General features: G+C 47.9%; 2 protein-coding genes across 4 annotated transcripts; one reads left to right on the forward strand and one right to left on the reverse strand.

The window, feature by feature from the left end:
• On the reverse strand, positions 1-15,575 carry b3gat2 (beta-1,3-glucuronyltransferase 2 (glucuronosyltransferase S)). The gene is given in 4 exon segments (NM_001037995.1): positions 1-87; positions 3,791-3,939; positions 7,211-7,355; positions 15,042-15,575. Coding segments are annotated over 4 exon segments (915 nt in total).
• Positions 14,140-25,930, forward strand: ogfrl1 (opioid growth factor receptor-like 1). 3 transcript variants are annotated; one of them, XM_029835810.1, is made up of 12 exons: positions 14,140-14,402; positions 14,525-14,643; positions 17,125-17,473; positions 19,124-19,193; positions 19,311-19,438; positions 22,210-22,470; positions 22,923-23,009; positions 23,225-23,303; positions 23,648-23,726; positions 24,027-24,093; positions 24,276-24,421; positions 24,555-25,930. In XM_029835810.1, exons 6-12 carry the CDS (start codon positions 22,291-22,293, stop codon positions 24,964-24,966), a joined length of 1,050 nt encoding a protein of 349 aa, XP_029691670.1. In that variant the 5' UTR covers positions 14,140-14,402; positions 14,525-14,643; positions 17,125-17,473; positions 19,124-19,193; positions 19,311-19,438; positions 22,210-22,290; the 3' UTR covers positions 24,967-25,930. The 3 variants fall into 3 exon arrangements, with proteins under 3 accessions (XP_029691670.1, XP_029691671.1, XP_029691672.1); XM_029835811.1 differs by lacking the exon at positions 17,125-17,473; XM_029835812.1 differs by lacking the exons at positions 14,140-14,402; positions 14,525-14,643; positions 17,125-17,473 and having other exon boundaries at positions 19,119-19,193.
• The last annotated feature ends 601 nt before the right edge of the window (positions 25,931-26,531 follow it).

A 26,531-nucleotide genomic window follows, 5' to 3' on the forward strand; every position in this document is an offset into this window, starting at 1 on the left:
TCACACCTCAATGACCACAGTGTCTTTCCGATGTTTGGGCTCATTGGCGAGGTGCGGCTTCTCGGTGCGCGTGTGCCACACCAGCACCTGGAAAATACAAGAAGAAGGGTGAGAAAATGTGCAGGCGCCAGAAAGGCTGTGTTCTAAATAAAGAACGGATAAACCCAGCATGTCTGCGGGTGGACGGCTGTACAGCTCCACCAGTTTGAGGACTAAAGCTGCAGAGGCAACGCTTTAAATAATCACTGTCACTACTGTAAACATCATAAATGCGCTTTTATGTGCTCTGGACTTGGTTGCAGTCCCCAAACATTTAAATCACGTCCATTATTCAGGCTCCAGATGCCATCTGGTATTCAGAGAGGCCAGGAAAGGACAAATGGTGAGCTGAAGTGTGATGTTTGCTGAGCTTCCATCAAAAGCAGCTCTTCTGAGCGTGACGGTGATGGCATGCAATCAGATCTAATGACGTGTCCAAGATCCAAGCAGCCGTCGTACATGATGACACGCGGGCGAGAGTCTCGTAAAGATGCGCCCCTGCCAGTTTTGCATCCCCGAAATCAAATGAATCTGGCATTAATGTGGCTGGCTGTCATGAAAGAGCCGCATGCATCTGCCCAGGAGTGGTCTGGTTGCTGCTCCCCCCTCAATGGAAGGACATTTTTTCTTCTGAAGTGAGGCGATGATATAGCTGTCAGATGAAAGCATTCTTCAGGGAAGATTGAATACCTTCCCCCCGTGTCTGCACGGCATCACGCAGCCAGGAGGAAACAACACCTCACGGATCGGTTCAAATCAGAAGCAACACCCACCTTCACTGCAAAGGCTCATCTTGGGCCAGTTTAGGAGCAGTAGCTTGTAGAGGACACAGACCACAGGAATTGCTAAGCTTAGCGCTGATTGGAGATAATGAAGTCAGGTGATTTTGGATTTCCTTCTATAGTTAAGATGATGCTTTTCTGGGGTTTGTGTAATAGAAACACATACACACGGAGCAGCATGATTTATTGCTGGCTACTGTTGTTTCTGGGCTCCTTTAGGTGGAACGTGTCACTTCCTGCACACTGTGCTCCTAATTGGCCCACTTTGCATATCTAACGAGTCTAATGTAGCAGCCGGTGCAGAGCTGTGGGGAAAAGTGTCCATGCACCAATTATGCAGTCTGAAAGTGCCGTCCCCATTCCCCCAGACTCGCTCCCAGATCACTCGCTACTTTTCCCATTCATCATGTTGACTTTTTCCCCCTCTGGTTTTACCTCTCCTGCCCCTTTTCCTCCATTTTCCTGAGGCAACTGGGAGAAAAACAGCTCTACCAGGTTAGATGTTTCTTGTTTTTTGCTTTAATGAAAGAAAAGCTAGAAGGTAGGACAATCGTTTCTTTCTTTTCTTTTTTTAAAAAGAAGCAGATTCCAAAATCCAGGTTCAGTGCGCCCTGGGAGTGATATGCTCTTACTTTGAAATCAAAGAAAAAGGTGAAAACTCTTGGATTCAAAGTCATTCAGGGTTCTAAAAATACCAAATGCTATTTAAGAACCCACTTAAGGGACGCAGACAGTGTGACCTTCCTAAATAGCCACCTTCCCTGTGTAATCATCATCTTGAAATGTTATTGTTGTTTATGCAATCAAGCATCAGAATCCAGGTTTATCATCAGAAACTGCACTAATGGTCTTCCTCAGCTGTCCCAGGTGCTCATATTTGTATTTCCTATCATCTTCAGACTGCCCTCTCCAGCTTCTCTTCCCAGAAATAAGCTTTCAGACCCAACAGCCTTCATGGTAACGACACCTTAATGGGAGAAAGAGGAAAGACAAAGGCAGCGAGTGCTGCTCTGGGATGCATTTGTCCACCGTTAGAAAGGAAAGATCAAGTTCAGCACAAACCCAAAAGTCAATCTAAATGAAATGGAACGCTGCAGAGACTCTCGGTCCATGACACGGACATTCTTCTCTTCTCTATTTGTCATTCTGTTATCCTCCCCAGAACCCATCTAGTCGGAACCCCCCCTTCCCCCCCCCCACCACCAATGCAGGCTTTTTACTTTCCCCGCTCTGCTCGTTATCTCATTTTCCTCCTGCGCTATCATCTGTCTCCATCTGTTCCTGTATTTCCCCCTCCTCTCCTGTCCTGTCACTGCTGTCTGTTCCCATTGACTGTTTACAGGTCTCAGCAAACATCAGTCAGACAGCTGCAGCTCATCCCGAATGCCGCAGCCAGAATCCTCACTAACACAAAGAGGGAGGAACACATTACACCTGTGCTTAAATCACCGCGCTGCTGCCCGTGTGTCAGTGAATCACATTCAAAATCTCACGACTTGTGCGAATCCTGCTGTATAAATAAACTTGCCTTGCATTTACTCCCCCCTCTAACTGCATCAAGGCTCCCGTCAGTCGTCGTCAGGTAACAACCTGGTCATCAGCCGAGCTCCCTTGTCCCTTCGCCGTCAAGGTCAGGACTCAGTGAGACGATCCAGGACCCTTCTACAGTAGTCGCTGTGGCATCGCCCAACAAAGCTGTAAGTAACCTCTGCCTTCAAATGAATTCCATTTTCAGTATATGACAGCAGATTTGACCAGCAGGGGGCGTGTTTGTTACCCTTTTAGAAGACAACTGCTATTCAATGGCACATTTAGAATGGCCTTCCATCCTATTTATCCCAGACTTCTCTTATTTCCTAGTAGAATAAAATACTCCGCCAGGACCCAATTTTTACTATTTTTTTGGGGGGATGATGCTGCATTCAGGTGGAATGGGAAATATTTGGTCGATTGTCCCGTTTTTATCACAAACCTAAGGTGGCAAAAGCACAGTTACAGCCTGCAGGACCGCCCAGAGAGGGTGCACCAACTTTTCTCAGAGACCTGTTGACCACATCACGTCTTCATGTTTGGATGATGACTGATGGTGCCACAGCCTCCTAATGACCTGTGTTAATGTCAGTGGCAGCACCTCCATTAGTGTAATGGAGCTGATAATGACGAGAGTTTTACCAGAGCTGTCTGTAGCCCCAGCCGTAAACGATGATCCGCCGCAGCTCCCAGGAGGGGGGTTCTGCTCCCTGCAAAATTTTCCCATAACCCACCAGGGACTGACTGAATCCAGACTGTAGCAGCTATATTCTCCACAGATGCTGATCTTTGGGAATAAAACCTGCTAAAAGATCTCAAAATGTATTGGACCGGATTTTTTTTTTTTTTTTTGCATTTCGGTAGATGCTGCCAGATATCAAATACCGGACATTCATCATTCAACTTATTAGGCTTTATTCAGGGAGTATTTCCTATTTTAAGTTTATTAAAAATTTGGTTGCACAAATGTGTGGAAAAGGAAGCATTTTGCCAGGCCTTTCAGGCGGGGGTGTGATGGTTGTCAGGAGGATGAGTCGCTTCATAAAATCCCGGGGCCAACAGGGACTGTGCTGACTTCAGATGAGCCACATCAATCTGAGCCGTCTCCAACCAAAACACTGGAATTGATGGTGCTATAACGTTAATTCCAACCCTTCTGAGATGACTGCAGGACCACATTTGGCCGGTGCCACCGGCTCAACGCATGACTCATGCTGTCGATGGCCGAGCCAGAAACCCTGTGGTCAGTTACAGCTGTGATGGAGGCTATTATTGTGACTGCACTTTAATATCCAGGATAAAGACAGATACGTCTGGGCTGTGTCACTCGCCTCCCACACAAACTACCGCGACAGATTTCTGCACAATCCGGCATGTCGCGATCAAACAGTACTGTAATATTTATTTATTGTAATAGAGAACTGACTTAGAGAACTGACCTGGGTGCAGTTGTTGGCCTTGGGCTCCAGGTCGGTAACCTTGGTGATCTGTTTGAGGAAGTCCGACTCCTGCATCCCCGGCTGGGAGCCACGACGCTTGAACTGGGCCCGCGGGTTGGCCAGTATCACCTGGAGGTTGACTGCAAAACCTACAGAGAGAGAGAGAGAGAGGAGGAGCGAGAGAGGTTAGAATTGATATGGATTAAATGCACATCATAAGTCTATTATGTTCCTAGCAGATAATGAGCAAGTGCATTAGTGTATCTAATGACTATGATATGGCTGATATAGCGCGGGGTTCTTCCATTCTTCTGCAATAATTATACCAGTGATGAGGAGGGTAGGAGTTCCAGAGGAAGTCAGGGCGTTGACTCTCGATGCCGGCAGAGACGTGGGGACAAAGTGCTGCTTCACCAGATTCACCCGACGAGTCAGAGTTCATCTCTGACATTATGTTCACAACTGAAGGTCGAGGCGTTCTCTGGAGATGACCTTTGACCCCCGGACACAGAGGCTTCCTGTGTGACTGATCACTGCTAAATGGTCAGAGGTGGAGCTGGTTCACCCAGCTGGGTGCAGTCGACACATCGTTCCGTGATGTTGGACGTCGCCGGCGGTTCACTGCTGAGCCTCAAATGCACGCCATTCAGCGTGCCGTTATCGAGCAGTTCATTCGATCGAGGTGGGATCGAACCGTTAAGAATTGACAGTCCGTGCTTCCTCTCGACGCCGCGGGGAGCAGCTATGTTACTGACCCATGACTCACAGCGTGCACACCGGCGCTTGCTGTCGTCCTCCACCAGCCGGAACGTTCAGCTGTCAACACATCACTAAAAACGACCACGCCACATGTTGTGATTGATAGCAGTTGTGGGGCTGCTCTGGGCATCCGTATTATTAATCAGAGATAAACGCAGCTCGGGTGGAACAGCTTGATAGGAGAGCATTTCCAAGCTAGACATCATCCCGCCTGCCGTCAGCCCCTGTGGACCTCGTCGCCATGCCGATGAGCTTGTTGTCCAGACTCTGCAGTATCTCTGCTCCACTTTAGCCTCGACTAACTCCCACTGACCCACAAGAATGTTTGTGTGAACACAGAAGTGTGCGGGGTTTTTTTTTTTGTTCCAAGTCCAACAGCGCAGCTATCAGGTGTTTCCAGGAGGACGCCTTCGTGGACGGGTCTGAGAAATATGTCCAGGAAAGCGAGGCTGTGGAATCTGTTGAAGTATAAAAACGCAGCAGATGGAAGATAAACATCGCAGATTGTGCGTTAACGGCACGTCAGAGCAGCAAGTGTGTGTTCCGGCACGGCGAGCACGCGTGCAGCGTTCATCCGCGCTGCTGTTCGTTTCACCCGCCCATCCCCGGCAGATGAGAATTCCAGCAAATGTCAGGCAGTGATGAGTGTCACTAAGCTGCTGGAAACTGCTCTGCGTGTCACGACACACTGAGACACGAGCGGCGGCGTTTCCATGCGCCGATAATGCGACCGGGGTCAGATTGCTCCACATGTTGGGGGTGACTCCGACCACCTCACACAGGGTTAGCTCATCTTTCCCCCTCACAACCCGAACTTGTGCTTTTATTTCCTGTTCCTGGTGCCATGGTGTTTTCTGATGCTGTCATTCCCTGTGTCTGACGGCGGCGGTCACAATCTGGTCATTTTTCTTTTGAAAGACGCCTAAATCTGAATACCAATCCTGCGTTTCACAGCGCGACTCCCTGAAGCACATCCAAACTCAGACTGTAACATCAGTTTAGAGTGTTCATGTCTGTTTTCATCCCAGAGATAAAAGCTTTTGTTTTTCACATCATCCTACAAACTCCAGCGTTGGGCTGGAACGGAGACGGCGTGAGGGCATAAAACCCAGAAACGACAGGAAAGCTTGATTGTCTTTTTGCACGCAAAGCCAGAGGATAACAAAGCGATTGCACGGAGCCCTCCGGCTACTACAGTGACAGGCTGCACTTTAATAAGACAAAATCAATAAAACATGAGATGTTCTCTGGATAATTGTTTATCCCAGTCGCGGTCGGGTCACCTAAATCAGGCGCTTTTGCACTTGAAAAGTTGATTAAGGTTCACTGAAATGCGTTATATCACATGCAGTTGAGGCCACATTTGGGTTAGCAACAGATATCCAGTTCTTCTAGTCTGTTAGCTTAAAAAAAAGCATCTCAAACCCTGTTATACATGAATTCAAGTGGTGGCAGGTGTGTGTGGCTTCGTCTCTAACATGCACTAATAGCATGTGTGTGTATAATCACTAAAGCACACACAGAAGCCAACAGAACTCTGGGCCCTCATTGTCAGGCCTCCGCTGGTTCTGGAGGAATAGATGAGGAGGCTTTAGTGATCTGAGAACAATGCGGCCTTGTCTAACACAATACCATTAGGACACGCACTGGCACTCGCTCGGCGTTCCGCAGGCACCGCCTCCGTTAACGCCATGAATAGTAATTTAAGAGCGAACACAATTTGGGCCATTCTCTCGACACAGCCATTGTTGTTTGCGCAGAAATTAAAGGCCAGAACCCCCCCCCCCCCCCATCATAATAAAAAATACTTCATCAAACAGTGCTGGCGGGAAACCTCAGCCTTGCAAAATGACAGTGTAATTATGGAGGACGGTGTGGGAAAAGCGTGGCTGGTGATTTCACTGTGCTTGTGTGAGTCTGTGTGTGTGTGTGTGTGAGAGAGAGAGAGAGAGACATGGAGAGACACAGAGAGAGAGAGAGAGAGAGAGAGAGAGAGAGAAATCACCAAGAATCCTGCTAATGTGATGCAGAAAAGGTGGGAAGAAACTAAGGTCCAGTTCTTGTTATCATGGTTTAATTAACACCAGCCCCAAGAGTCAACTGTGTGTGTGTGTGTGTGTGTGTGTGGGTTTGTGATAGTAAACATCAACAGACCAGCCGATCCTGTTATTTGTTTGGGATGATGGATCTCTCTCTCTCTTTTTCTTAGAATGCTGATGTCGAACGCCCCTCTGATTGGATTTTTAATCCAGAGATTTATAGAAGTCATGACTTTATCTTTACTCTGTATTAGAACCTTTAGAACCAAACACACATTCGGACTGTTTCCCCAACAAAGCCGAGGTCGTAGACCGGGTAAAGATCTACGTGTAGTTGTTTTTGAAATGTCGGATTACTGTCTAAACACATTGACCTCCCGGTTATTCTCTATCTCCCTCTGATCATCCCACGGCAGCCGTGCCTGCGAGGGACAGCGGTGATGAAGACGGAACCATTTCATGGAAAAGAAATTGAAGTTTGTTGAGGGTTAATCAGATCACAGGAGCTCAGGTCATTTCATCTGATTACAAATCCAATCCTGATCATATCAGGTCAATGGAGCTGCGGTCATGCCTACTCCTCCGTATTTTAATCACATATTTTACTGGAGATGCTTCTTACCTGCCATGTCGGTGGCGAAGGGTCGGTCTGGTCTCCAGCCGGTGTACCACCCCACAACTTTACCCTCGGACACCAGGGGGCGCTCATACGACCTGCCGCCAACAAACCCCACAGGCCAGACAGAAACACCTCGGGTGCTACGCATCTGCAATAAAGATAGGGGAAATAAACTAATGCAGAAGCAACAAACACTAACCACAAGGTGTTCACAGGAGCCTTTTGGCTTCACCGAAAGGGACACGGATTCTTTCCTGATGTGGTGAAGAAGTTGGCAAATGTGCTTCGCTTTAGCATCTCTAGCAGCGGAAGCTAGTGGTGTTAGCTGGTTAGCTCAGTTGGTAAGAGCGTAGTGCCAATCACCCCAAGGCCCCAAACGGGTCGTCACGTTGTAATTTTTGTAGCTTGCTGTAGGACAGCTGGGATTCGGAGGGTTTTTGGTTCAAGTCCTGGCTGTGGAGTCTTTAAATGTTGTTTCATGTTGTCTAAGTAGACTGTAGGAAATGGAAGACTCATTTTATTAAAAAATCAACCATAAATAAGAAGAGTTATTAGTAGAAAATCTCATTTTGATGCTTTAAATTAATTTCTAAAAAGTTCACATCTTCTTCAGGGCCGATCACCTTGACTTAAGTCCACCGGTGTAAATATTTTGCTTCGTCACTGGACTCCCGTTAAACCCTCGTCTCCTGAGGTCACGCAGGCAGCTGTGATGTCTTTGGCTGATTTACATTCAAACGTTGCACAAACGCGAGCCGGATGCAAACTCTGAGTCAGACCGAGTCCCCGCAGAGCAACGAGGTCCGAAACCCTGGCAAATACACCGGCGAGGCGGCTTGTGTCAGCCTGCATGAGCAACCAAAGCGCTTTCACTTCATCGGAAACGTGGGAAAGGAGGAAGTCTGGGAGAGGACTGAATGAAATCTGCTGCGTGAAGCGGCCTTCCCTCGTCACAGCCGGCGGGTTTGCACAGAGCCAGGAGTGCTGCGATGGGGGGGCCAGATAAAATACAGGGGCGCGGGGGAGGGGCGGACTGTGCGTGGACCGGTTTGTGACTGTGTGTCGGAGAATGAGGCATCCGTCTTTTTCCAACCCGGGAGCGCTTCCATTCATTCAGAGGCTGTTCTCTGCTCGGCCGGAGAGCCTCCAGACCTCAGGCCTCAGGCCGCAACAGCAAACGCATCAGCAGCGATGCGTTACTGTGTGTCTGTGTGTCTGTCCGTCTGTCTGTCTTGAGAGCCAGTCGGCTATAACCCGTAGAAGTCTCTGAGTTACACATCATCAGCCCAAACAGCTGAGAATAAATTGCTGACTGTTTAAAGGCTGTAATATCAGGGAATAACTATTTTTTTCTGTAGTTAATTTTCTGTTGCCTGGTTGATGGATCTAATTGTGATAATCAGACGGCCGGACGCATCCAAAGCTGCATCTCCTCCATTTGTCTCCTTCAGCTGACGCTTGGCGGCTCTTCTTTCTGCGTCAGGGAGATGCTCAGTGACTTCAGCAGCTTTGAAGGCTTTTTACCCATAATCCCGCTGCCTCCTGAGTTTGTTCTAAAACGACAAAAGCCTGCTCTTCTTTTCCTTTTGGCTGGAGTTTAAAAGAAAAGCGAGGCTGACTTCATTACCTCCACGTCGTTCCCACAGCAGCATCGCTGGGTTTGTCATCTGATTCCAGCGATTCCCTGTGAGTTCAGACCCTTTTTTTCTGGGGATAATCTCTCACATCTTTCACTTCCTGCGTAAATATTCAGCGCACCACCCGTCTGTTGCATTTTCCAATTCACATTAAAGCTGCTCTTTTCAAAAGCAGCTTCTTATCATTAAGTGGTGCTGGGCGAGGAGAGTAGACTGGGCTTCTTTGAGCTCTGCTGCTGAAATCGGCTGAATCACTTATTATGAGAGGTGAAGACACACAAAGAGCTGCTACATGACTGGTCGGGGGTAACGGAGGCTGGGCTGAGCGTTACATGACATCCGATTAGATAAATGTTAACGCGGGGATTCAATAAAAACTTACTAATGTGCCTGACAATGTAAATTACGATGCCTTGGGTAGAGCTAACACTGGGACTGGGCTAAGCTAACTGAGGCTTCCGTATCGATGCTGACAGCTGCAGAATTCAGTCCACGTTAATGTTTCATCCATCGATCTCCACGAGAAAAGCAACATTTTTTTAGCATCTTGAACCACACTGAATAAAATGTCCTGAAGTCATTTGCTTTGGTTTATATTTTACAAATCTGTGTTCCTCAGTTTTGCCACCACGCTGCTTTCTCCTGCTCAGAGCCAACATTTACCAGAAGGGTTCACGCTGGTCCCGGAGTGATGCGGTAATGTGTCAATAATGCAGCCCCTGCGTGAAACATACGCCTGTGGCGTCCCCACATTAAATGAGGCCAATGAAAGGTGGCACCACCTCCAGCTTCTCACTGGTTCTCACAGGGATGTGGAGCTCAGGTGTCATTACACCCAGAAATTACACCTAGGACCACCGGAAAGGCTGGAAGCCTGAAGACCTGACTGGAAGAGGAGGCATTAGCATTAGCTAAGCAGCAAAGAAACACAGCTCAAACACATTTTCTGGAGGGTCTAAACAAAGCTGCAGGGCGACAGCGTTTCAGCAGATGGTGCATCACGCAGCGCCTGGTCTCCGCTTCAACACGCGCTCATCTTTACGCCGCCATCTGTTGACGAATGGTGCAAAGGTGCCTTTATCCCCCTGTTTGCATCGGCAAAGGGTACAGTTAAAGAGTCCCAGGAGATCCTTAAATCTGAGGTAGCTCAGCCCTCAGAGGAACGGAGTGGGCGTCGGGTTACTGCAGGACCACAGCCCATGTCTGGAAACAGGAGATCTGATTCATCATCACAGGAAAATCTGTCTTTGTAAACTTACTGGGAGGAGATGCTGCTTATTTAGTGCCTGAGGAGCTTCGACTTGCCTAGTTGGCATGTTGGAGAAGTCAGCAAGGCCGAACTGATCCAGAAAAAGAGAATTTCTTCCTTTTGTGAAGTCTGACTTTGAGAAAAGGTCCCACTCTTTCATGGGAGAAAGAAAGCTTTTCTGAACCAGTTGTTAAAAGAAGGGATGGGTAGAAAAGAGGACCTCTCCTGATCACTCGTCCCCTCTTAGGTGTCATCTTTGTTGGAAGAAGCTCAACGACTTTACGGCCGGCGTAAAGAGGAGGGCGGGAAAACACGGCGCTCATTTCATCCGCATGGACGTTCTGTCCCCTGGAGTCTGACTCCAAACAAACAGGAGAAATGACCTGCGTCGCACCAACCAGAGGCTTAATGACAGACTGTATGGAAGCCATTATGGATCTTCCCGTCTCCCGTCTCCTGCCTGGGAGCCGTCAACGTGCTCACCGCCTGAGAGGACAGCGAGGGAGACTGTGGTTGTAATCAACGCGTTTTCACCCTACTGTTAATAACATGTGGAGGAGAAGGGAGGGAAGAAATCAGCTGGAGGAAAATGAATCACATTAGAGAGGCTGGGGTGACACAATGGTGCATGATCGGATTCTTGATGGATTGATGCGATGGAGAGTGCGTCCAAGGTGGCGCACAGCAGTTTCCTATGAGATCGTCCGCCGTCCTGCAAGATGAGGCGTCGTAAAAACCCGACGCACTTGAGACGACAACCGATAGTTTAGATGGAACGTGTCTATAGAGGCGTTCTGGCCCACGTCTGCACAGCTGAGGGGATAATTAAAACATCTAACCAAGTTAACCATCTCGATCCAACCACCTGCAGTAGCGCTTAAATTGGTATTGTCAATGCCGACATTTCTATTAGTACACAGTTACGGCACGGTGGCCGCAACCATAGTAACAAGCAGTTGATTTTCCCAAGTTCACGCTGAGAAACGCACGCTCGTGCGAAATTGTTCTGTGAGAACACTGCCAGAGGTAGATTCATTCAGCCCAGGCTGCAGTTACACTCGATGTCTTTTGGCACTTTACTGCCCCCACAGGCCAGTCCAAGTATCACACACTCGCACCCAGTTTGCCAGTCATCTACACCACTGACTCCAGTTTAAATAAAAGTATTTGGTAGCATTGAGGAATGTTGACGTACCGATATCTGCTAACTTTTTCTATTAGGCAAAATGGAATTTTTAAAATGTCAGTCTCTTTGTAGGCAGTTTAATTTTCATAAAATGGGTTTCAGCCAGCGGAGAGGGTGAGCTGAATAGTTTTTTTACATTCACAGCAGCCTTCCTCCTTATCCTCCACCTCTAACTCAACCACAGCCAGGGTTCATCTCCCTCTTCCTTCCCTTGACATTAGACCCCCGTTCTCCCACCACACTATGTAATTATGATAATTGCTCATAGGCGTTTGAGGAAATTGAATTTCCCATTCCTCTCCGCTCCCTTTATCCCAGCATTTTCCATTTCTGCCATCCCACAATTCACTGGGCGCGTGAAATTCACTGCCTGGGCATTTTCTATAACAAATCATTAAATTTTTCTGGATCCTTTGGACCATTTCCTCCAAAAATAGGCCATCAAATTTTCCATTAATGTCCGCTCGCCAGTATAGAGCAAACAGTGTGAAAGTATAATGAAAACTCTTATTAGCATCAAAGAATATTAAATTTGATGACATAACATATTCGTTATTTTAGCATCAGTGTAACATTTGTTTGGCTGCTGTCAGCTGGAAAAGTTCACTTTCATTTTAGTTTTTCATGGTTCGATAATAATCAAAGCAAAGGCAAATTAAATAAATAATAAAGTGATCACTTTATTATTTATTTAATTTGCCTTTGCTTTGTCGAATTTTACGTGAAAATCGTTGGGTTGCGAACTAAATGTGACAGTGGGAGACCTCCAACTGATATTATGTCATTTTAATCATCATATCACCCAGTTTGCTTTTACTCAGAAGGCATTGATTCAGGAGGAGCCACTCTGTAGCATCAGTATGGCACATGCACAGCTAGCATTAGCATTTTCTCCCCGAGTCTCGGCTTCGTCAACAGTTTCTCTGTGTCCTCCTTCCGTTCCTATTCAAGCGTCACAGCGGGCATTAGCATCCTCAGCTACCAGCTCCTCTGCCATTAGACAAGCATTACTGGAATGTGGACCAGCGTCTGCCCTGGACCCGCTAATTAAATTACATGAGGATAAAAGGAAAAACAGGAAAAGGGGCCTTTGTTCTCCTCACTCTGTCCCCATGTGACAGATGAACAAATGGAAAACTTCATCGCAGATTAAGGGATGATGAATGCCAACGAGGACTGCGGAGGTGATGAGAGTTTCTGGCTCGAGCACGAACGCTCTGGTTCTCTTATAGCTGAAATACGACTGAAACTACCAAGAAAGGATTGATGTTTTTCAGGGATCTGTGTGCTAAACTGCTCATTTCCAGGGAGCAGAGTCAATCGAGGTGTAACTGCACGGGTAGCCGTAAAAGAGTAGCCTTGCATTTGCTGCCGCCCCGTCGACCGTGCGGAGGTGACGCAGCTGCTACTTGTGCCCTTTTGTCAAACTGGGGCCAGATTTTGTCTTCTTTTTTAAACTCTTGCCTTAAATACTTAATTTCCTGTCACCTCAGTCGGACACTGCTGAGAGTGGTTGAACATTTTTTGCTAACAGCGTGCGAAAACGACCGAGCGGATATTGAAATATTGCATTTTATTTATTTATTTATAGTAAATTAGATTATATTGAAAGGATGGCCTTTTTAGATGGAGCGTCTCAATTTCAATACGATTAAAAAAAAACACAATTTAATGGCCTCAGCAGGCAGGAATGGTAAACGATATTACTTTTTAAATTAATAAAAGAGTAGCGCACAAACCAGTTCAGTTGCAACCTGCAACTGGATTCTATTGCCAGTTAGGTCTATGCACGATGATGATGATGATGATGATGATGATGATGATGATGATCCATCCAGCACTGTATTAAACGTAACAGTTCTCCCAACTCATTTCTGCAGCTGGGGGCTGAAGTAAAACTGTGGTGCAGCGATTTCAGAGATATTTAAATGTCACATGATTGCACATAACTGATGAGAATCATTACTCTTGGATTCATGGGGATGGGGGGGGGGGGGGGGGGCGTTCATACAGTAGGGGGTCGTGTGCTCCCTCAGTGAAGGGGCAGCTTTGTCACCTCTGTGGAGGCCGATGAAGATCGGTCAGAGAATACCTGCCGTGTTCTTCATAGCCTCTAATTCCCCCCCCCCCCCCCAGAATCACTTCTCGCGTTCTATGGTTTCTCCGGGTTATTCCCTCCTCCTGACAGCCTATTATCTCTCTATGACAGGTCATTACCTGCACAGAGGAGCCGGGTAATGAAATAGGCAGGAGGACAGAGAGAAGACGGCGCACTATCAACAAATCAAACAATGCTTTTACAGCGAGCTGCAGGCGCAGAGCCCAACGCTGATATAGGTGTTAGTGTCAGAATAGACTCAGTTACAGAGTCACGGCTCACCAGTGGAGGGGGCCTGTGTGACTGTATTGGGTTCTGATGGTAACCAACATATATTAACACATGTACGGTAACCAGGGGCGGCGCCGGATGCACTGCAGTTTATTGATTGGTTGACAGCAGCTCAGCAATACAACAGGCTAATGCTAACAACAAGAAGATGCTTTATTTCATACGTTGCGGTCACTAACGTGGACAAACATTATTTATATTCTGTGGTTTTGCTGTTTCTGTGGCACAGACGGCTGACGCAGCGTCCCTTACGCTGCCCCCAGTCACCGGTCAGGGGAAGTGATAACACAAATGATCACAACCAGGTTAATCTCAGCTATCCGCCTATAAAAGGAGAGACGGGTCAGAACAGGTTCCTTCTCTTTAACCTCTCTGCCATTGTTTTCCTTGCCAGTTGTGCAGCATTTCAGTAAAAACACACAAACCCCCCCCCCAGCAAAGAAGCAGCTTACAACTGAAAAGAGAACCAAAACACGTGACCGCGCGCCTTTCTACGGCGACGGAGACCCAAAGTGCTGCAAAAGGGAACCGAAACCGACAGGACATGCAGGCAGACACCCTGACCTGTCGCTGTGCTGAAAGCTCAGTACGGCACTTCCTGCCGTGCCTGAAGCAGTCATCAGGACTAACAAGCAACAATCAGAAGAGGTTTGTTAGCGGTTCCACACAGATGCTTCTGCTGCTGGTACCTGGACCGACACCACTGCTGGACCTGGAGTTTGCTCATAAATCAAGTGAGACGACATTAAAATTGTGGAGCCAAAGCTGCTACCACCATATGAGAATCTTTGAGTTTCAGTTTCCCCCTTTTTTCACCTCCCTTTGGTTCCATTCATGGTGTCTACACACCTTTTAGGATCGAGGAGAGGCTTGGGGATCCTGGAGCTGGCCCAGCGGGCAGGGGTGTAATGGTGGTTCTGGCACCTTCCATCCAGTATGGAGGACGACAACTTCTGTATCACCGTGTTTCTTTAGGTAGGTTAATGTTTAGCTTTCTGCACTTGAATTAATGAGATGCTCGAGTTTTTATCTCATTGATTGATTCGGTTACTGGTGTTTGTTTTCAAAAGCGCTGGTTCGGCCTGAAGCAGCATTTCAGCATTTTGTTGAAAGCTTTGGATTTTTCACCTGATTACCTGCTCTGTCTTACATATATTGCCATATTAGGTCTTTGGTTTCTGTGTGTTTGGGCCATTAAATTACTTGTAGAAGATGACCAGACCTTTCCTGCGCTGCCTTTGTTTTTTACCCAAACACTTTGATAAGTTTCATCTAAACATCACTAAACGAGGGTGCGACCCCCGTGAAGGTGTAGCTGTTGCGGCTCATGGGCTCACGGTAGCCGGGCAGGGTGTCGGGACATCCGCGGTTACCTCCTCGAACAGCTCCAGGCTGTACGTGTTGTCGTCGTCGGCGAAGAAAACCACCCCGGGGTCCCGGCGGCCGCGCCGCTGCCGGAGCCACGCGAGGGCCGCGTTCCTCTGCTCGGTGGCGCGCGGCATCCCGGTGCGCTTGAACCTGCGCGGGGTGAACACGTGCAGGTGGGTGTAGGGCACGCCGCACCTGGCCAGGAAGCGCGTAACCATGTCCGTGCGCGTGGTGGAGTCTTCCACCAGGATCCAGTGGAACCGGGGCACCTGGCGGAAGGCGTGAGCCAGGCGGGTCAGCTCTGCTTTCTGCACCGGGCGCGTGTACGTGGGGGTGATGGCGTAAATGACCGGGAGGGCGGACTGATTCTGGGCACCGGGCCCCCCAGGCGCCCCGGTCCGGGCCGCTCGCTGCGCTCTGCCGGTGCGAGCGGCCCCCGGAGCCCGAATTGTCCTTTTAGTGTCGACGTCGATCATTATGATGACGATGAGGACCCAGGGCAGGAGGATGAAGAAGCGGCTGAAAAACACGGATTTCATGGCGAGGCTAAAGTTACCGCGCACCTTCACGCACTTACTCCATCGCAGAATTGATGGAAAGTCCAGCAGCCCCCCCAGTAATGCTCAGCACCCGGCAGCAGCCATCCCCGGTCCACTTTAAAGGAAAGCTTCCGCAGCGCTTCAGGTTTCCCGTCCCGCCGGGACCGTTTCCCCGGAGTTCCTCTCCTCCTCCTCCTCTTCTTTTGCCTCTTTCGGATGGGACTCGAACGCTTCCCCGTCGTCCCACCCTCCGCTGCAGCTCGCCCTGACACCCCGGAAAAAGCCCGTTTGTCCTGACGCCCCTCCCGTTTTCGGTGTCCAGACGATTAAAAGGGAAAAGGAGCCGGAGCTGCGCTCTGCCTTCCGCCGACCAACCGACGTGCGCCGCCGAGGAGCATCACTGGGTGAAGAGGGAGGCTGGAGCGCTGCTGGATGGAGACAGGAGGGGAGGAGCAGGTGCAGAGCAGGGGAGGAGAGAAGAGGGACAGGCAGAAAGAGATGGAGAGAGAGAGAGAGGGAGAGAGAGGGAGATGGAGAGAGAGGGAGATGGAGAGAGAGAGAGAGATGGAGACAGAGAGATGGAGACAGAGAGGGAGATGGAGACAGAGAGGGAGAGTCTTTGTGTTGCGAGTCAGCGTCCACCGAGAATAAAGCCACAGAGCGGAGTTGCCTCAGGTGGAGCAAAATTCATTTTTAAATCCTAAAAACAAAATCCACAGGGCACACCCGTCGTCTGCAGGAATGGGTCGCACATCCAGAATCGAAAGATACCCGTGTAACTCTTGCATGAGCTGGAGTGGTCCGACTGGGGGGTCACGGGGTCGAGGTACTTTGTTTTTTCATTTTAATTTAAGCGTCTGATGGAAGCCAGTCAGCGATGGTCGGTTTGGGCCGTAACGCGGATGAAGGCAGCAGTCGGGAGGAGAAAGGAGAGGAGTCCTGCCTCATAGCGAACTAATTACCAAGCGTCTTTGATCGCCTGGATTAGGCAGACGCTTCAGCTTCGTGGACCACGTTGGGGGCTTTGAGAGCCCTTATCCATCTGAAAGTGAACAGGTTCGGGGACGGGGTCATTTCCATTAGGAGAAAGCAGGTAATGGGCTCGTTTGGCCCGATAAATCGCTTCAAACAGACTGATAATGTTGATAGTGAGCGATTTAACAGTCTCAGTTCTGATGCGATACTGTCGGGCTTTATCGGCCTCGAGTGCGCCTTCCCTCTTCTGCTCACACAAAGAGCAATTTGAAACCCGAGACGGTTCACAAGAAGCCGATTGTGATTTTAATGAGATCTTTCTGATTAAAATTGCCTCGGATGTTATTAAAGGCGCCGCGGTGACGGAGCAGGAACAGCATTTTGATGCTAATATCTGAAATAGTGGTGAAATCTGCCTGAAGTAACGAGTAACAATAGATTAAATGGCACCAAAGCCTCCATTTTCATGCCAAAGTCTATCAAAAATCACCCCGACGTCACGTCGCGGCGCCAAGCGACCGCCTGGAGTGGATCGGACCCCTCCGATACGTGACGTTTTACTCTGTATTTGCAGGGAACAGAGCTGCACGGACAGACCCGGGTCCGTTTGACCGGCCTCATTGGCTCATCCACACACGATGTGTTGACGGTCCACCCTCACCCGTGATGCCTCCCCACCGGATTAGATCATCGCCTCCCAAACACACCCATTAATGAGTCCAGAACTTTGGAATCCCTGTTTGTGTTAGGGGCCCTAATCCAGCTGTATCCACCTGCCTTCACGAGCTGTAGGATGGGTTGGTGACCCCCGCAGGACTGGGCTGAAGGCCGCTGGAATAGATGTTCTGCTGTGGAGGACGTCAGAGCCGCAGTATCGACCGGGCGCTGATACAGGAACATCGACGTCTGCGCTTTTAATTAGTGTGAATATTGAATTCATTTTCTGCTGCGTCAGTTTGCAGACCTCAGCTCCGACTAAACGCCGCGCGGCCTCGGTCGGGGCTGCGGTTTATTTTCCCAGCTTCCGCTCACAGTGAGGAATGTTTGGACGGCCCGGCCGAAACTCCAATCTGCTCGGCATTACCCGACCGCTCCGTCACGGGGTGACAGCGGCGGCGGCTGCTTTACAGCAGCAAAACAGGAAAAACAAATATGAGACGGGGTCCATTATTCTCCCCGCTCGTTATCCGCTGGGCCGACTCTTTGAACGAAGCATCGCTCCTGAACGGGCCGCTGCTCAGACCGGATGATGCGCTTCCCGGCCTCCCTTCTAAACATGTAGAATACGGATAATAAATATCATACATCTGTACAAGTGACTTACTTGCCGGCTGGATATGGTCGAGTGAAAGTGACGACTGTATCAGCCGTAACGCCACTACTCCTTCAGCGGCGGTCGTATAGGTTATTCCAGTGAACATTGGTAATCCAGATCGTGTCACATTTATTCATTACAATCAAGAATGTGACCCAACGGCAACGTGGCGAGAAAAGCCAGCTTTTAAAGGGGAGAAACCTTGAGCAGGACCAGGCTCCTGTGTGTGAGCCCTCCTATGGATAAAGCTATAATGACTATGGGCCCCATTAAATTGATGATTTACAACCATAATCTTAATACAGGAAAAATACAGTGAGATTATTGGTCGATGGTCATTAATAATCTGGGTTCACTAATCAAAGTATTCTATAAATTACATCACCATGACAACAAAGGAGCAACCAGAGGGAGAACTAGGGAGGTTAATGGTTACTTGTGTATCATTCTGAAGAGTTTGACCCGCGGGCGTCACCACCGTGCGCATACATCCTACCTGAAAATGCAATATGGAAATTCACGGTGCGATTCAAGAGGGATAATTCAATCCTGCAGGAAAATGGCAGCTTGCTAGCCACGCGGCTGTCTGCTCCATTAGCATAGAAATAAGTTTCCACAGATTGTTGGCAGATTTGATCAGCTGTGTGCGGCGACGGAGAGAAAGTCAGGGGCACCACTCGACATTTGATGACATTAGAGCTGATAAAGTCAGGGTTTAAAATCCCTGAATAGAAGCGACTAATGATGCCACCTGGACACGCCCATTCACACACGTCCTCGTCCTCGTGCAAAGACTCAAATATTCGCATTAGCTATAGCATTTTCCAACACAAACAGACTTTTCTTGTGCCGCCTCATGCACTTAAACACCAATGATTTGGGTTTAAATATGACACCTTGTTTCTTTTTTGTATAGTCCATTTTTTAAAAGTAGAATTTTGATTAATCTGCAGCAACAAATCGCCACGCAACTGCAGTTAAACGGCCGCTAAGCTTGCTCAAGAGTTACAAACAACAGTAAAACCTTTTCAACACGTGTGTTATTAGTCATATCCAAATTACATACGGGTGCAAACTGGCAGATTAAGGATTTAAGCATCTGTCGTCACTCATGTGAACTCATCTTGATCCTTCACGAGCGCTGCTCTGCGTATTATAGCCACCAAAACATGCGTCAGCTGAAAGAGGCCACAGAACTTTATTATGTTGGACTTTATCATTTTGAACATAATTATTTCTTGCATGTTTTCCCTGGCAGGTGCTGAAACGCTCCCATTGACATGGCAGCCGATTCATTCCAGGCTGTTACTGATACAAGAGATAAACTGGTAACTGGTCACAGAGATTTCACATAAATGAACATTTTTAGCCCCTGTATAAAGTCTCAGGTCATCTTAGCCTGGTGCCCACTGGATTTAATGTTTCTTTGGTCCTCTTTTCCACAGTTAGAAACAGGCTGCTGCTCGGGGGCCTTAAATGAGCATTGTGTGGTCAAGTGGTGCCTTCAGGAACCACGGTTAATGCTTCTCTGAGCAGAGACCCAGCGTGCGCGAGATGCATGATTATTCACGAGGTAAAGTTCATTCTTCAAACACTTTTAAATGGCAGAAAGCGTTCCTGTTGTTGGAGTTTATGGAGGGGAAAAATGCAGCCGAATGGAGGGAAAGTTCTCTCGTGTGTGAGCGGTGGAGCGGTTTGCTGCTTTGAGCATCAAATTTCCACAGGAGCAACTCTTTACCCCCCCAAAAGATGCAATAAAACTGGTTGTTCCCTGCCTCCCCACGGTGACCTGTGAACTGTCCCGCCTCCTGACGGTTTCCGCCTCTGGCCTCAGACGCTCTGCGCCGTCTGTGCACTGACATTGACGGCTGTAACTCAGCCAGCCTGTTGTACAGCCAGCACAGGAAAGTCCCCGAACGTGCCCGGCAACCAAACGCTCTGTTCTTTCACTAACCTTGAATTGCTGGCATCTATCTGTCCGCCATTAGCATGACAGAGGAGAGCGGCCTGTTCTAACCGTTAAATCTCAGTACGGAGAATCTGAGGTAGAAGTGCAGCCAAACCAGCACCAGGTTTCTTTTATATGTTAAATATTGATCTAAATATTGATGCTGGTCCCCCTCCGTGAGTGCTAGCTAGACTGTTGCAGTATGAAGTTGCTGCTAAACCTTTGGATGCAGATGAGGAGGCTTTGTAAGCGCGCCAGCAGGTCTGTTGTCGGGCCTTTTCTTAGACTGCTGTTACGATATTCTTTCATGATTGTTAATGTTTTGGCTGCCAAATTACAGCATAGCCAAACATCTGTCATTAAGAATTCCTGACAGTTTGCTTGCAAATGTTCTATTTCAGTTTGAGTGACTTCAAACTTCAACTTAAGCTAAAAGTTTGGCGACAATCACGACCCTGCTTCTGCGATCCATCGTTATTCAAATTCAAACAGCGGATTTCCTCAACTTGCTCTCTGCCGGCCTGATGTTTTCGTAAGGTGTCGCTATTTTTCCACCCTGTTGCAGAGATCATCATCTGTGAGCTCTACAGGCTGTTTCCAGGTCTGTGTCTCATCTGTAACACTGACACTTGGTCATTAGCCGAGAGCCAGACTGAAAAATTAGCTGCCAGCGCATTTTTGCACGCCTGAAGAAGCCACATTCTGTGTGACATCAACCAAAGCAGGAATACTGCTTAGAGCAGCTGACACTTGTTATTTAAAGGCAGGAGTCTGACCAAAAGCATGTTTGCATTCCACGTCAGCGGCGCTTCGCCTAACAGAAACAGTTTACAATCACCATCTCAATTAATGAAGCGGAGAGATAACGATTTTCTCATCAGCCATAATCTGTGTTGGCTGCTTACAGTTAATCCGAAATGACAGGGGATGGATCCCTGCGGGCGTGGTCGTCGTTCTGCATGAAGGTGCTGGTTTAAATCGGAGGGAATTTGCACTCAGACCTGGCTCGCGCTCGTGTCTGCAGTACACGTTGATGCAAGAACACGCGCAGGAAATCAAACATGCTGAAATGAGCGTTATTAAATGCTGGCGGTGGCCTGTGAACAGAACAATTCCATCTCAGTTGATAAGCAGGAAGATCAGTCAAAAATCGATAGATAAATTAAAAGCTATCACAAAGTGCAGAATTATTCATTAACAGAAATAAATAATACATTTTAAAGATCAAAATCATGTTTTTTAGGACATATTTTAAAGCTACTTATAAAGGTCCCTCTTTAGTGGAGAGGTCAGGTTTAGTCAGATTTAGTTTAATTGTGCTGGTTAGTCATGTACAATTATGCCTGACCCTCCTAATTGGCTGTTGGAAATCACGTGGTTCTGCTGCCTCATGGCTGCCACAGACACCACGTAACATACAATAAATTAGTGATTACCATAGTTACCGATTTACATCTGTAAAATGCCGTTTATTTCCATAAACAGGACACACGCAAACATTTGCATATTATAGTGAACACTCCCCTCTAGTGGGCAAAGTCTTCAAGAACAATATTCGCTTTGACTCGCTTTTATGACTTTTTTTTTAAGTTACCAGCCGTTCCAAGTGTTTCTCAGAGTAAAAAAATGCTATTTTCTGTATGTTTCTTTAAGTGTTTCGTCATCTTCAGACATTTTTGGGAAAAAACCCAACAGTTTATCATTCGTACGCCGATATATAGCGTCTATTTCCCTCACACCTCCAGCAGGCGGCGGTAACGGCGCACTTCCTGGTCAGCTGTGACGTATTTGGCCGCCTCATATGACGTAAGAGACGCAAAAACGGCCGCCGATCTGCTGTTTCACCTAAGCATCATTCAAAGTAAAGTGATTCTTAGTAGAATCTGACTCTGAATCAGTACTAGACGTGTTTCACACGCGTCACACGTCACGTGACGCAGCTGTGGTCCTGATGCTGATGCTGTTTCCAGCGGTGTATGAGGCGTTAACGATGCTGCCCGAACAAAAACTGCGGACACGACAGCTCTGAAATACTTGAAACTGATGAGGAAGTCTCAATTTTTGAGCGAACTATCCCTTTAAAACAATTAATTAAATACACAAGAGGTCAAACATATAAATAAACATATAACATATGTTTATCAATCCGATAAATATATGTTAGGACCTAAATAAATGTGTGTCTTCAGTTGACTGTGATTAATCTGAATTTCCGGCTTTGACAAACAGGCGTTCAAGTGTTGATTTCAGCGTGTTTTTGTGTGTTTTGTCTTTATTTATTTTTTGCATTCGTCAGCTTGTAGCTTTAAGACCTCCTTCTGCTCCTCTGCGGCACTGATCCTTCCTCATACCATCCCCGCTCATCTGGAATTTCCCCGTTTTTCTGCCATTTAAAGCTGCGGCTTCTAACAGGGGGACTATGTAGCGTGTCCAGAGCAGAGAAGAGGATCAGAGAGGGGCGCTGCGTGACTGTTTAAATGGGAAATTTGCTGGGCAGCTGGCGGTTTAAGGAGCCGAGCACCATTGAGGAATGCGACTCGACCTGGGGGTCGGACTCGGAGAGCGAGGAGCCGCCGCCGGCGGAGGATGACAGCGGCATCTCGGACTCCGTCAGCCCGGCGGACAGCGACCGAGCCGGCGGAGACGCGTCCCCGCAGGTACCCGCGGCTCCGTGGAGGATGTGCGGATGTGTTTGGGCGGCGGTGGGGGCGTCAAGGCCGTGACAGAGGGCAGCCGAGCCCCCTGCTGCCCGCACCGGAGTCACACGTGGAAGCCTGTTTCTCACATTTGTGGAAATATGACAAACACGTGTTTTTTTTTTAAAACATGTACTTACATTTAATCTTGCTTTCCTGATGTTGGTGAATTATTATTTACGCGACGTCACTCTTAATAGTGTCGTTGCCATCGTATAAAATCAATATTTCCTCTTGGGAAAATATTCAAAAGCATCGTCATTCTTTGACCTGGTGACTCTCCTTTTTTCCTTTAAATCGTTCGGGGCTGTTTGATTTGATCTTTTTATTGTACAAATATAAATCCAAGAAAATGTGCATCATTTATGAGTTTTTATGGGTTGACTGTGTGCTTATTTCCTCTCTTCTCTCAGATGCTTGGATCTCCTCAGTCTCTTCCAAAGATGAAGAGGAGTTTCTACGCTGCACGTGACCTCTATAAATACCGTCACAGTTACCCTGTATGTACACACACACGCGTACACACACACACACACACACACAGATAAAAGCTATAGATGCAGCGAGCTAAGCTACATCATGTCAAGGCACACACAAGAAATACACTCAAATCTACAGATGACCAATGAGAAACCTCAGATTATACCGGAACAACTCATTTTAGAGGCGCCTGGTGGTGGGTTGCAGTATTACATCTGCTCATGTGTTAATATAGAACTACAGGAAATCACACCAACCCAACGAGTATCGCAACCTGCGCTTCTACCTGAACAAGATCCCTCTGGTACCTGATGGTGAGGTCAAGCACACACACACACACACGCACGCACGCACACACACACACACACACACACACACACACACACACACACACACACACACACACACACACACACACACACACACACTACAGTTAAAGATGGGTTGACATTGAGCTTAATGAGTTGTGTTTGGCTGAAGGTCATATTTGACTGGGATAGACCAGAAGATTAGTGTCCTCAGCCACTGCTTCACACATGCACGCACATACGCACACACGCACACGCACACACACACACACACGCACGCACGCACGCACACACACACACACACACACACACGCACACACACACAGTTAATTCCCCCCATCTCCCCTCAGGTATCTATATCGAGGAGATCCTGACTAAGTGGAGAGGCGACTACGACAAACTGGAGCACAATCACACCTACATTCAGTGGTGAGCAGTTTTTTTTCCCTCACACGTGACCTCGGGTCACAGTTACCTCTCCTGACAACCGTTCTATTTGTCGAGCAAGTGCCTTCATAAAAAAAGGGAGTGGTTTGATTCAGTTGTGAGTCCTGATTATAGTGCAACAGAAGTTCAGCAGGAGGAAGTGGCCCCATTTCTCTTTGTTGATACTGGTGCTAAAAGCTATAAAGCAGAGAGAGTGTCGGGAAATGCTACATGTTTTTAAAATACCAGCCCCCAAACTGGCGCTGATTCTGTTTCTGGCTCATTTCTGTTTCTGTGTTGAAGGCTATTCCCATTAAGAGAACAAGGGCTCAACTTCTACGCACATGAACTGACTCAGGATGAGATCAAAGTAAGACTCTCACACACAGAATCCACTAACACTGCTAGCATCCTGACGGACAGCTAACATCTGATCATCCCTCCACATCTCTCATAACTCCAAAGACATCACGTGTCAGCTGCTCAGAAATCGCCCGAGCAGAGAGCAAATGTTGAGGTTCCGCTTTGATTCTGTATTCGAAAAACCAACAGGAATTCCAAAGCACTCGGGAAGCGAAGCGGAGATTCCTTGTGGCCTATTCCCTGATGTTGGACTTCTATGGCGTCAAACTGCTGGATAAAAGCGGGAATGTAGCTCGGGCACCTAACTGGCAGGAACGCTTCCGACACCTTAATGAGTAATTACACACACACACACACACACACACACACACACACAGTTTCAGCCGTTTAGTAAAGCAGTTATTCTAAATCTATTCCAACTTTTACCAGAAGCTACGTGTGAATCTTCACGCCACCTGTCTTTTTCAGGTCCCAGCACAACTACCTTCGGATCACCCGCATCCTGAAGTCCTTGGGGGAGCTGGGATACGAGAGCTTCAAAGCTCCGCTGGTGCGCCTGTTCCTCGAGGAGTCGCTCTGCCACAGCACCCTCCCCAACATGCAGCACAGCATCCTGGAATACTTTGTCTACACTATCCGCCTGCCAGCCACCCGCAGACGCCTGCTACGCTACGCCCGCCAGCACTACAGGCCGGCCCACGCCTTCCTCTGGGGTCCGCTGCCTAAAAGGCAGAGAGGCGTCGCCGGTGGCAACGTGGGCGCCGGAAGCAGCGGCATCAGAGCGCCGGCTCCCTCACCGGAGCAACAGAGGAGGGGAGAAGAGAGCATCACCTCTGGAGGGAGCGGGATTAACGTGTCTTCCCATGATTCCATGAGATAGAAAACCTACCGTCTGTTTTTATAGAGTTAATTTTGATGATTCTGGATTCACCTTACGGGGGGAGGATGAGTCAGGTCGCGACGAAACATCCCTCGTGTCACTTTTACGTTAAGGGCTTATAACGAACAGCGGCGGCGTTGCCTTCGTCATCAGGCTGATTGGTGGTCGAGGCGTTTGGACACGACGGCGACGCCTCACCGGTTTACTGGGTGGGACGTTCCGTCTGTAGCTGAAGCTCCACTGATCTCACCGTCAACGGCCTTGCAAACGTGAGGGTGCAGAGAAAGGGAGGGGGAGGGGGTGGGGGTGGGGTGTGGTTTCTCAGCAATACTTTTAAACTTTGTCCTCACTTTGTTAATCAGCGTAGGTCATCTATATTTACCGCTGCGGTCATCAGTATAGACCATGTATGATTACTGTAAATACATAGATGTAGAAAACAATATGCTTTTCCAGGCAGGCCAGCTCAAGAACACCAACTTTGTCAGATTTCTTTAATCTACGCGACTCCAGTCAGTTAGCGACAGCTAGGTGCACATAAATATCACAGCGGCTCTTTGCAAAGTCATAGGTAACGATGAAAATGCTCCAAACATCTGCTGTCCTTCCTGCTGGACAAGAAAAACTTGCTAGCTAACATTAGCATTTGCAACATGACCCGACATGGCCGCCACAGAGGGCCCCGTGTCCGGGTGGGGACGTTGGCGTGGCGCGCGTTGCACTTTTGATATCGCCGTCTTCCTGCTGAACGCGCTGTCGGATGGTTCAGACGGTTCAGGTCGGCCTGGACGCTGATCTGCGTATATAATCTATACAGTCAGGAAGTGACTGTCGCCGTGGCCTCGCAATAACCTCAACCAGGCTGCAGAAACGCAACAACGCTGTTTAAAGTTTATGTAACCCTCGAATCATCGCGTAGGACAATAAGGTTTCATCTAAAATAATGGCTATAAGTAATTCTCGTTTGGGTCCGAATGCTTCACAAACTAGTTTGCTTTGATTGAAGACAGTAAAGTGATTGTAAAGATAGATGATCTGGGACATTAGAAGCCATGTGGGGTGGAAAACAGCGTCTCTTCCTGCAGAACGGAGCCTGCTTTCATCTGTAGCGTCAGGATCTGGCCTCTGTACCTCAGCCAAGTGTATCTGCTATAATTGTACCAAACTTTTCAGGTGATTCGTTGTCATGACGCGGGCTGAAACATGATTCTTCCTACTGTGCTGTGTGCATTTGATCTGAGCGTGTGTGTAAGATCTGAAGTGCCTTTTTTGTATTTCTTGTGTTGAATTCTTCTTTTTTGCTCTGATATCGACATTGTTGTTGCGATTATCGTGACAGACATGAGTGTTACTGTAAAAGCAGGAATATATACAGTCACCTTGGTGGGAAAGAGGTTAATTCTATATACTTGAAATGTTTTCCTTATCAAATGTGATTGTTTCACAGACAATTACCTTTGCATTTTTGCTTTTGATGATAGTGTAGGTGGGCTACAATAACCCTCAAATGTGAAATCTGCCAATAAACTGCAGAATGTTTTAATGTTTGTCTTCATTTATTTATT

The sequence above is a fragment of the Takifugu rubripes genome, chromosome 4 (assembly GCF_901000725.2).
Source record: "Takifugu rubripes chromosome 4, fTakRub1.2, whole genome shotgun sequence".
Taxonomy (NCBI): domain Eukaryota; kingdom Metazoa; phylum Chordata; class Actinopteri; order Tetraodontiformes; family Tetraodontidae; genus Takifugu; species Takifugu rubripes.

What these genes read in the sequence shown, in the direction of transcription:
- ogfrl1 (XM_029835810.1), top strand. Translation starts at nt 22,291, where the DNA reads ATGGGAAATTTGCTGGGCAGCTGGCGGTTTAAGGAGCCGAGCACCATT. An exon ending in GCGGAGACGCGTCCCCGCAG is followed by an intron (nt 22,471 to 22,922) that starts GTACCCGCGGCT and finishes CTCTTCTCTCAG; the next exon opens with ATGCTTGGATCTCCTCAGTC. An exon ending in CGCTTCCGACACCTTAATGA is followed by an intron (nt 24,422 to 24,554) that starts GTAATTACACAC and finishes TGTCTTTTTCAG; the next exon opens with GTCCCAGCACAACTACCTTC.